The sequence below is a fragment of the Muntiacus reevesi genome, chromosome 2, assembly GCF_963930625.1.
Source record: "Muntiacus reevesi chromosome 2, mMunRee1.1, whole genome shotgun sequence".
Classification (NCBI taxonomy): domain Eukaryota; kingdom Metazoa; phylum Chordata; class Mammalia; order Artiodactyla; family Cervidae; genus Muntiacus; species Muntiacus reevesi.
Window position 1 is genome coordinate 141337886 of NC_089250.1, and position 11785 is coordinate 141349670.

An 11785-nucleotide genomic window follows, 5' to 3' on the forward strand; every position below is an offset into this window, starting at 1 on the left:
GCTGCCGGGCCCTACCACCGCGCCGGGGAGGGGGGGGGACACACGAGGAGGCGGCGCGGCGCAGGCAGTCGCGGAAAACGCAGGGCCGTAGCCGGAACCTTCTTGTGTCTGCGCTCGGTGTCTGCCTAGGAGGGGATTCCGGGAGTGGGGAGAACTTCGTACTTCCTCGGCCCGATCAGCAGCACAAGAAAATAAAGACTCTTGAGGAGGCCTGGATTGGATTCTCCCACTCACGGACACACCCACCCACACACGCAAGCCCTCCCCCTCGGACGCTTCCTCCCTCCCCACGTGTCAGCCTGCCTAGGGCCGGCCCGGCTCCACCCCCGCGCACCCGCAGTCACCCGAACCTGGAGTGGTGGGGGAGGGGCGGGCCCTGCGACCGGCAGGCTCGGAAAGGGTGGGCCTGGGGAAATTGGGGCTGGGGAGGGCGACGTCGCAATGGCGGGGCTGATCGACCTGAGGTGGGGGTCTGTGAGCTTACCCCCTCCGCCCAGGCTTCCGGCCCTCAGGCCCAGCGCCAGAGAAAGACTCGCCACCGTTTGGCTAAAGAAGAGCTGACTTTGTTCATTAAAAAAAAAAAAAAGATTTAAATAGATATATAGGGCAATGGAAAAAAAAACTCTAATCATAGAACTCAAACATGGTTTACATATTAGAATTTTTCTTTTCCAGCCTTTTTCTATTAAAAGTGTTATGCAAACAGCCATTCGTATACAACGTTATTCACTTTCCCACTAGCATTACACCATAAACGGTGTTCGTGTTATTGCTTGCGCTTTGAGAACATTTAATGATTACGTAAGTTTCCATTTAATGACTGTGCCATGAATTATTAAACAACTCTTTTAACGTTTGCAGTTTACCTTCTTTCACAGCTGTAAATAAGTATGTGATTAACATTTTTGTGCGCAGAATTTTTTTCCATGTTGATTCTTTCCTAAGAATATATTGCTAGGAATGGAAATTAAGGTCAAAGGATAGGGATATTTTAAGGTTTCTGATAAATGTACCAAATTGCTTTCCTTCCAACAGTTGGGTAAATTTATTCTCCCACCATTCATATGTAAGCATATGGTATTCACTGTGCCTTCACTAGTACTTGAGTATTATAGTTACTTTTTTTTTCTGTTTTGTAAGTGATATGGATAACTCATTTCCATGTTTAATTATTTGATCTTACTTAGGTAGAGGAGTTTTCTAAATGTTTATTAACCAATGTACTTCTTTTTGGGGGGAGTAGTTGTCTCATAAGTTTTTCCTATTGAGGTTTTTTTTTTGTATTTGCGTAACTCCTCTACATACCAGAAACTAACTCTTCTCTTTCATATTTTGCTGTGACTCTTTCTTCTGTTTTTGTTGGCCCTGTGCAGTTTTTTATTTTTCACTAAAAATTAAACTTTTAATATAGTCATATCTATATAAAATCCCTTCCTTTGAAACTTTTAATACAATACTAAATTTAGAATCTGGCCTCCAGAAAGTTATTAAATATTCAGTTCTATTTTCCTGAGATTTTCCTAGTGTCTTGATTTTTTTCAAATCCATCTGGATTAATTTTGGTCACTAGTGCAGGGAGATAATATGATGCCACACCCTCCCACCCCGCCACGCACTGCACCCCCCCCAGTACCCAGCAGCTGGGCACAGCGGAATGCAGACAGGGCTGTATTTCTTCACTGGGCCAGAGGTGTTTGGGTACTATGGACACAAGCTCTTCCCTGATGAGCTTCCAGCTCCTGGGTTAGCCGAAGGCTGTAAGGTCTGGGTGTGACTGGGAATATTTTGATCAGTGGAAAAAAAGACCTGAACAGGTTGTACAAAGACCTAGTAAGATTCACGTCTCATTCCTGCCACGTCTGGGTGTGTGACTTCTGGCAAATCAGTTTACAAGTGAAAACAGTTGTAAAATGAAAAAAAAACTCCTGGCCCTGCCTCCCCCTGAGGATTGCTTTCAGGATCAAATGAGATAATGGGAACAGGCTTTGTCAGGCATTACACAAAGTAATGTGGGATTAGGTTCAGTGGTTTACTAACAGAAGTCTGGCTTAACTCCAGCGATTCCCTCAGGGTAACAGCTAATACATTCACGTTACATTTCCCCCCTTGCAGCCCACTAAGTAAAATGTACCCCTGAGGCATTACTTCCTTGAACTTGACTGGTCCCTGAATTCTGCCTCCTGCTTATGGGACCTGGGATTGTTTGAAGTCAGTCCAAAGCCTCCCAGATCCTAAGGTGTGACCCCACAACTAGTTCTGCAGGTTTTGGTGACGGATCCTTTCCCAACAAGCAGACTTCTCCTGCATCTCTGTGGAGGGCTTTTCACATACTTTGTGGATGCGAACTGAAAGCCGTTGCCCACAGAGAGAGAGGATTCTCATTTTCATTCTGATGATACTTACTAGAGAATTTCAAGGGGAATGAAAATTAGGGGAGGTCTTATGGATTTCAGCAGTTAAATGGTAATTTTTTTCCCTTCTCTCTGTAAGATGATGCCTGCCTGTAAGTAGAGAAAAGCAGTTTTATGCTCCATTGACTTTAAACATTAATGGGGTTGGTGTAGCTATTGTCTCTAACCCAGCATCCCTGGAAGTCGTTTTTTGTCTTCTTGTCAGGGTAATTCCCACAGTGCTCTTAGTACTATAGGAAATGGAGCTGAGATGGCATTCTTTTAAAAATCTTCCCTTTGCAATGTTGCTTTTGTGTGGAGATTGCTATGTAAATATGCCGGGACTCGGATATTATCCTCTTCATTATACAGAGGAATTCATTACTGGAGACCAACTCCATTTTCCTGGGGGCACTTCTCTGGAGAGCTCTGAGAGAGGAAAGTGCAGTGCTGGACCAGTGGGAGGCAGAGAAATGCCCTGGATTAGGAATCAAAATACAAGATGCTAGAGAGACTCAGATGCAATTAAAAGTAATGAGAGGGTATCAGAAAGGGAAACGATGAGAGCTGTGTGCCTGGCATGCTGGCCGTCTGCCTGGAAAGAGACATGAAGGGTATTCAGCATCACCCGTGGAAGGACACAGAATTCAAGGATTTTCTGCATTTGTTTAGACTGCATTGAAATTCTTCGCAAGGAGTTTGCTTTTCACATGGACTTTGTTTTCAGTCATATGCACTCAGAGACGCCAGCAGGGATGAAGAGAGATAGACTGCAGGCTTGGAATCCCACCTGCATCCAGCCACTTCATCCTTCTGTGCCTCAGATTCTAAATCTGTAAAACAGAGGGTGATCCCTTCTTTACAAAATTGTTATATTACATAAGAATATGTATGGGAAAACTCATCTCATGACCCTGGGGGTGATATTGGAATGAAACTCTGAGAAGCAGAAATAGTCTTAGAGATGTTTAAGCCTAAAAAAAGGCAAGTTCTGTGCTGTGGTCCATTAATGGATGACTAGATAAAGTGTAGCCACACAATGGAATATTACTCAGCCGTAAGAAGAAAGGAAGTGATGATGTGCTACAACATTAGGCTCAAAAACATTACGCAAAGTGAGAAAAGCCAGAAACACAAGGTCATGTTTTGGGATTCCATTTACAAGAAATATCCAGAAGAGGTAAACCCACAGAGGAAGAAGGCAGGTTGGTTGTTGCTTAGGCCTGGGGAGCGAGAATGGTGGGGGTGGGGGAAGAGTGCTAAAGGGTGAGAGGTTTCCTTTTGGAGTGTTGAAGAGATTTTGGAACTTGATAGTAGTGGTTGCACAACTCTGTGGGTGTATTCAAAGTCACTGAATTGTACACTTCGAAAAGGCTAATTTTATGTTATGTGCATATCACCTCAATAAGACAAATTCTATGTTGTATCTGGCGTTTGATCTAGTTCTTTCTCTGTAATTGTAACCGCAACCTACTAGCGGATGTGAAGTCATCGTATCTTCACCATGTTTCCAGGGCAGGTCACAGATCTTTTTCAACTTTGAAGTCCATTGAAAATGCCAAATCAGCTGATTCCCTCACTCCTGCTGTGTGATTTTCTGACTGAGATAAACTGGGTCATTGTCTTCCTTTGGCAAGCAAGCAAAAACTAGTCCAGTGGCAGTCAGGGGACGCCGGTGGTCCTGATGAAGCTCTTCAGTCATCTTTTCCATCCTCTCTTCTTTGTGCTAAGGGCGTAGGTTGGCGTAGGTTGCAATTATTTTTAATAAAATGTCTACCTAGGTAATCATGATTGGAAATTGCCTTGGACAAAACCATAGGATCAGATAGCAGATCAGTGATTGCCAAAGGTTAAGTTGGTAGTGGGAAGGCTGTGACTACAAAAGGGAACACAGGGGAATTTTGGGGGGCGATGGAACTGCTCAATGTCCTGATTGCAGTAATGGTTACACACATCTACACAGATCTTAAAACTTAGAACTGTACACCAAAACAGCAAAACAAACTGTAAACGCACATACCATATATTAATTATGGTGGTGGTTGCATGGGTATATATATATTTGTCAAAATTCAATAGACAGGGACTTCCCTGGTGGTCCAGTTATTAAGACTCTGAGTTTCCACTGCAGGGGCCACAGGTTCAATCCTGGTAGGGGAACTAAGATTCCCACATGCCGTGGTGTGGGGGAAAAAGAGAAACCCAGTGGACTTTTTAAATGAGTGAATTAATTATATTACAGGGCTTCCCTGATGGCTCAACAGTAAAGAATCCACCTACAATGCAGGAGACACAGGAGGCCAAGGTTTGATCCCTAGGTTGGGAAAATCCCCTGGAGAAGGAAATGGTAACCCATTCCAGTATTCTTTGCCTGGAAAATCGCATGGACAGAGGAGCCTGGCTGGATACAGTCCTTAGGGTTACAAAGAGTTGGACACAACTGAACGGCTGAGCACGTACGCACACACAATTATATTATACCACAATAAAATTGATTTTCAAAAATTTGCTTTGGGACATGAGAGACATGCCCTATACATTCTTTATAAGTCGCATCATATGGGGAAGTAGGAAAGATGACCGTTGGGCTGCTGGTTGTGTGACAGACCAGCAGGGAGTGGGGTGAGGGAGATCCTGGCAGGGTCACCACAGCCTGGAGCTCAGCTTGAGGGGCTGTGACTTCCCCTCATTCCATCACCCAACACATCAAAGGGTACCTGCATAGTGTCCTTACAGAGCCTAACAGTCTGTGGTGGGAAAAATAATGGCCCTTCAAAAATGTCCACGGTCTGAGCTCTGGAGCCTGTGAATATGTTATCTTATATGGCAAAAGGAGTTCTGCAGATGGGACTAAGGGACTCTTGAGTTGGGCAGTTTATCCTGGATTGTCCAGGTGGGCCCAATGTAATCACAAGAAGGAGACAGGACGTCCCTGGTGGTCCAGTGGTTAGACCAAGAATCTGCCTGCCAACACAGGGGACATGGGTTTGATCCCTGGTCCAGGAAGATTCTACATGCCATGGGGCAACTAAGCCCATGAGCCAAAACTACTGAACCCAAGTGCCCTAGAGCTTGTGCTCCATAACAAGAGAAGCCACTGTAGTGTGAAGCCCAAGCGCTTCAACTAGAGAGTAGCCCCTGCTCACTGCAACTAGAGAATGTCCATGCCCAGCTACCATAAATGGAAAAAAAATTTTTTTAAAAGAAGAGGGAAGCAGGTGGGTCAGAGAAGATGTGATGGTAGAATTAGAGGTAGAATGCTGTGATTGCTTTGAAGATGGAAGGGGCCATGGGCCAAGGAATGTAGGCAGCCCCTAGAAGTTGGAAAAGGAGAGGTGACAGTTCCTCCCCTACAACCTCCAGAAAGGAACACAGCCTTGCTGACACCTTGACTTTAACCCAATAAGACTCACTTCAGGCTCCTGACCTCTAGACAGTAAGACAATAAGTGTGTGTTGTTTTAAGCTTCTAAATTTATGGTAATTTGTTAAGAAACAATAGGAAACTAATGCACGGTCTAATGCAGAAAAATATATAAATAAACAATTATTGTACCCTACCTTAACCTTGGGTCATAAAAGGATTGAGTACCAAGTGTGATGGTTCAATCAAGGAGCCACTCAATGAGTTAGGAATTACTTTCTACAAAAGTGACCCAGACTGATGCCTCAAGGATGGTGTTGCAATGTGTTCACAAAAACCCATTCCTTCTTCCCTGGGAATACAGCTAGAATATATTTTCCAGACTCGCTTGCAGCTAACTGTGGCCACGTGGCTGAGTTCTAGTCAGTGAAACCTGAGCAGAAATGATGCTTGCTGATCCATAAAAACCTCCTCATGTGCTCATCCAATGCTCTTTCCCACTGTACTCACAGCTGTGTCAATGCCCAGGGCAATCTTGGAAGCCACACATGGAAAATGGCAACCCCGCCCCCAACCCTATCACCCAACATCTAGGAACACCAGTTTAACTTTTCATGAGAATTTGAAAAACACTTTTTGTGTTAATTGCTGATAAGCTTGAGATTTGTGACAGCATTCAGCATAACACTAAGTAACAGGGATGAGGAAAGGTTAACAGGGAAGAGAGAAGTGAAGAGAGTAGCACCTCAAAAAAAAAAAAAAAAGAGAGAGTAGCACCTCTAAGCAACTTGAAAAAGCTCAAATATGGCTGAATCAGTGTCTAGATGAGGCACAAAAAGGAGTCTGTGAAGGATGGGGTGCAGGTTGAGCTGCACAGGTAAGCACTGGGTGGGTTGTGAGCACAGGTGAGCCATGAGACCTGATTTGCATTTTAAAAAGAGCAATCTGGTAAATTCCCTGGTAGTTCAGAGGTTAGGACTTGGGTGCTTTCACTGCTGAGGCCCTGGTGTTGGAACCATGCCATGCAGCACAACCAAAATAAATAAATGCATACATGTATACAAAAAATAAAACTAAGAAATAAAAGGAGCAATCTGCCTATAGGTGCCAGGGCCCAGAGGAAGTAAACCGCAAAGAAGTAAATATAAAGGCCAGATGCCAGTTTGGGATGATGGTGAAATGGAGGCCTCCCTGCTCAAGGAAGCACTCTGTGATCTGATCGTGCGCAGCATGAGCTTCCCATGAGCCACAACCAGCTTGGGTTCCCATCCCTGTCCTGCAGGCCAGGCCAAGCATTTCACCATCTTACAGAGTTTGTCTTATAGAGGGAAATTCACTTCTAGTAGGCCATTCTGGATTTTCCTGCCGGAGTAGCTTTGCTTCTAGTATCTGAAGGGGAGGAAAGAGACTGGTGAGTTCAGCATCTGGACTCACCTGTAGACCTTGACACACAGGCGCACTGAGGCCTTCTCTTTCCTGTTTCAGACTCCTGCAGGCAGACAGTAGACCGCCTCGGAGTCAGTGCTGGTCTCCACAGAAAAACCACACAACTTCATGTGGGAAGACAAGCCCATTTGGAAACGTAGACTTGAGGACGTTGCCTAAATTCATTCTTGCCCATTGCAGGACTGTGTCCCTAGGTCTAGTGAGCTGTCCAGGGACCACAGTCTATCTGGTCCTGACCAACGTTAGAGGGGACACCTCACTGGGAGTGGGGTGATTTGGGTTCTTCTCCAGTAGCTGGATGCTGGGGGCAGCAGTTTCAGCTCTGGGCCTCATGGTTCCATTTGTAAAGCCAGGGGTTGGACTCAACTCCTAAAGGCTCCCTTGGTTCTGGAATACTGGGCAAGCCGCTGGGCTGTGATATCCAAGCTTGTAATTTCTAACCCTTCCTCATGGTCCTCTAGCAAAGTTAGAATGGCTAGCAGCTAGTGCCGGAAAAGCTGACAAGGGTGCTGGGAGACTTTGTGCTTTTTACTCTGTTTCCAATTGTGTAAAATGAACATAATAAAGTCATCTAATTTAGGAGCTACTCTAAACAGGGAAGGATGAGCCATCTGCACCCAGTGCTCAGCTTGCCAGCTCCAAGTAAACCATGGCCCCACCCTCTTAATCCAGGCCCCAGGAATGCACACTTTAAGAAATCTCTTGGTCTTGATTTGAAGGGGCTCATTCTTTTCTTCTACTATGTGGTTTTAATATTTTCTTTTCTAGCAGTCTCGCTGTATCTTTGGCTTTTACTATATAAATTTGTGAATGTAAATGGACTCTACATTTAAACAAATAAAAATTGCTCCCCAAAACAACAAACAAACCTTACAAGATTAAATTAGATAAGAATTTAGGAGTGGAAGGGAGACTTCAGAGGGAGGGGATATATGTGTACAAATAGCTGATTCACATTGTTGTATAGCAGAAACAAACACAATGTTGTAAAGCAATTATGCTCCAATTAAAAATAAAGCTATTGGATCTTTCAGCAGCAAAAAAAAAAAAAAAGAATTTAGGTAATAATTCCTAACATGTATTTGTAGCTATTACTGTCCCATATACTGGGCTTAATGCTTTATGTATAGATTTTATTTTATTCTCACAACAAATGTGTGAGTTAGATATGATTATCTCTGAGAATATTATCTCTAGGGAAACAGGTTAGAGAAGTAAAGCAACCAGCCCAGGGTTGCACAACAAGGAAGTGGGGGACTAGCCTTTGGGTGAACCACCATCCCAGTTTGCCTGGGACTCTGTTTTAGCACTGAAAATCTTCTGTTCTAGGAAACCACCCTCCTCTCAGGCCAACCAGGACAGCTGGTTATGCTAACTCAGTGGTCCTCATGGGGGGCAGCATTGCTCCTCAAAGACATTCTGCAGTGGTTGTTATATTAATGGCAGTTATCATTATTTGTATCACTATTACTACCGCATATAATTTTTTAACTTCTCACTCTCCCTCTCCTTACCACAATATCCTGACAAAAGTACAATATCATCCACTCCGTCAAACTCCTTCCCATACTTGCAGAAAGAGGAAGGCATTGATTGGGAGTACCCAAGGTAAAACACACCTACTTTCTTTTTTTTACATACGCTATAAACGCTTTATTAACAGCAGATCATCCTGGTGGGCCACGGTATCAACAGCAGATCATCCTGGTGGGCCACGGCGTCAACCCAAACACCCAGCACCCAGTCACAAGTTCACCGCAGCCTCCGAGCCTCTCGCTCTGACTCCAATAGGGTGAGCACGTCGCCCTCGCGCACAGGGCCTTTCACGTTTCGGATGATGGAGCGGCTCGTGTAGTCCATGAATTCTACGTGCACCTGTGTGCACTGTCCCTGCGAACCGGTCCTGCGTAACACCTTGGTGACCCTGGCAAGCTTGATGGGCTGCACACGGCTCGTGTCCATAATGGCGGCTCGGCGGCAGCCGGGCGGAGAGCACACACTTATTTTATTTATTTTTATTTTTTATTTTTTTTTTACTGTATAATTCTGTTTATAGAAACTTCCAGAATAAGCAAATCCAAACAGACAGGAAATAAACTAATGGGTGTGAGGGTCTGGCTGCTAATGGACGTGGGGTCTCTTTCAGGAGTGATTCACAACACCGTGAATATACGCAATACCCCTGTGTGGTGTACTTTCACATGATCACAATGGTGAATTTCACTGTAAGTGAATTTTAGCTCGATCAAAAAAAGTTTTTAGACAAAACACACATCAGGTGCTCCAAGTGTCATGTAAGAAAGAGGCAAGAAACAACAGCGCCAGGGCAGGGGCTGAGCAGGTCCGGTCCCATCTTAGGAGCGGGGAGCCGGGCACCCGGAGTCCTGGGGACCAGAGGAGGGGACCGCAGGGAGCCGGGGCCACACTGCCGCCACGTCATCGGATCGTGTACTTGTCCCACTTCTTCTCGGGGTCGTAGGGCTCCCAGCGGCTGGCGGGGAAGATGTGCTTGTTTTTCTCGTACCAGCTTCGCAGCACCACCTTGCCTGCATGCGACTCATCCTTCTCCACAGTGGCGTCACTGAGCAGCCGCACGTCATCATGAACGTCAAAACTGAAGAGGGGCCCACTTTTCCCTCGAGCCTTGGTGACGATGAAGTCGTAGAAGCTGTGGTGGTGAGGTATGATTAAGTCCTCCTTGATGTACATGAGCTGCTCCACGCCTGCCGATCTGAGTTCGCTGAAGTCTTTGCGCAGGATCTCAAGTGCCTTCTGCAGGAACTGCTGCATCGTGCTGCCCTTCTTCATCTTGACTGAGCGCCGGTGCCCAGAGCCATCCCAGTAACTGAAGGTGATCTCAATCTCCTCACTCTTAATCTTCTCTTGCTTGGCTTCCCACTCTTGCCGTAGCTCCTCCCGGAGCCGATTCTCCTCCTCCTCCCGGTCTCGGTCAGGCAAGAAACTTGTGTCCACATCTGGGTTCTTCCCCATTTTCCTCTTCTTTGTGGTGATCTCTTCCCTTTCCAGCTCCTCCTCGTCCACAGCCACCTCCTCCTCGCCTGCCTCCTCTTCTTCCTCCAGGGTGAAGGACAAGCTGGAGATCTTCCCCTTGGCCTCATTCTTGCGCTCCTTTTCTCGAAGCTTCTCCAGCTTCAGCTGCAGCTCCTTCGACTGCTCCTTCTTGGCGAGTTGCTTCTCCCGCTCCTTCACCAGCGCCTCCTGCTTAGCCTTCATGTCGTTCAGGGTCACAAGACCCACAGTGCTGGACTTGAGCTCGGCCTCCACGGCGTCGTAGTGCGCAGAGAAATTCTTGTCAATGTTGGACTTCATTATGTTCTCCTCAGCAGTCCTCTGCTTCATCTGCTCCATCTGCTCGCGCTGCTTCTCCCGCTTCTTCATGAGGTGCATGGCGCGGCCCGCCTCACGGGCGGCACCCTTGTACTGAGCCATGGCCGCGGCGTCGGCGGCGCTGATGGACTCAACAACAACTACTTTTTGTTTTCTTTTACAGCTTTTAACCAGAGCCCATTTTTCTGGCTCATCCAGAATTTGGATGAGAGCTCAGAGCCTGCCCCATCCCATGCAGCCTTCGATCAGGAGAAAAAGCTTGGCTGAAGAGAAGAGCGAAGTCAGCGGAATGCGTCCGTGAGTAACCACGCCCCTTGTTGTTCGGTGCTTCCCTCCATTAATCCTTATGAATCTTTAAAGGGGACGTTCTTATTTTCTTTTCTGAACAATGAAAGTACATTGTAAATAAAATCGTTTCAAAACACGGCTGAGTCGTGGTTTCCACACAAAGGGAAAAACCCTCTAAAAGGGAAACAGCCCAACCAAACGTAAGGTAGGAACTTCAAGGGCCATGGGTCCTTAAGTGGTGGCCCCTGTCCTACAGAAGTGGCTCTAAGCCTCAAAAAGTTAAACAGAAATACCATATGATCCAGCAATTCCATTTCTGGATATATACCCCAAATTGAAAGAATTGAAAGCACCACATTCATAACAGCAGTTTTCTCAACAGCCAAAATATGGAAGCAACCCAAATGTCCATCCAGATTTATGAATAGATAAACAAAAGTGATATAGCTATACAATGGGCTATTATGCCTCCTTAAAAAGGAAGGGAATTCTGACACATCCAACAATGTGGATGAAACTTGAGGACATTATGCTAAGTGAAACAAACAAGTCACAAAAGAATAAATATTTCATGATTCCAGTCATATGAAATATCTAAAGTAGCCAAATTCATAGGGACAAAAAGTACAAAGATGGCTTCCAGAGACTGGGGGGAGAATGGAAATGGGAGTTAACAGGTATGGAGTTCCAGATTGAGATGATGAAAAATTTCTGGAGATGAATGGTGTTGATAAATGTTGTATAACAATGTGAATGTACTTTATGCTACTGAACTATACACTTAAAATTGCTAAAATGGTAAATTTTAAGCTATGTAATTATTTTATCACACTGAAAAAAGAAGTACCAGTTGCCTGTAAAAAGGAAAAAAGATGTTAACAAGTGTTGGTAAAGATATGGAGAAATTGGAGCCCCTATGCATTGTTGATGGGAATGTGAAACAGTGCAAC

At 45.3% G+C, this 11785-nt stretch overlaps 1 protein-coding gene and 1 pseudogene across 1 annotated transcript; both read right to left on the bottom strand.

The window, feature by feature from the left end:
- Positions 1–8891: 8891 nt before the first annotated feature.
- Positions 8892–9186, bottom strand: LOC136158264 (small ribosomal subunit protein eS28-like). The gene has a single exon (XM_065920059.1). It carries the CDS (start codon positions 9159–9161, stop codon positions 8952–8954), a length of 210 nt encoding a protein of 69 aa, XP_065776131.1. The 5' UTR covers positions 9162–9186; the 3' UTR covers positions 8892–8951.
- A 307-nt stretch (positions 9187–9493) lies between these two features.
- Positions 9494–10649, bottom strand: LOC136158263 (protein FAM50A pseudogene; annotated as a pseudogene).
- Between the last annotated feature and the right edge of the window lie 1136 nt (positions 10650–11785).

Excerpts from the sequence above, each read along its gene's own strand:
- LOC136158264 (XM_065920059.1), bottom strand. The coding sequence starts at position 9,161 with ATGGACACGAGCCGTGTGCAGCCCATCAAGCTTGCCAGGGTCACCAAG.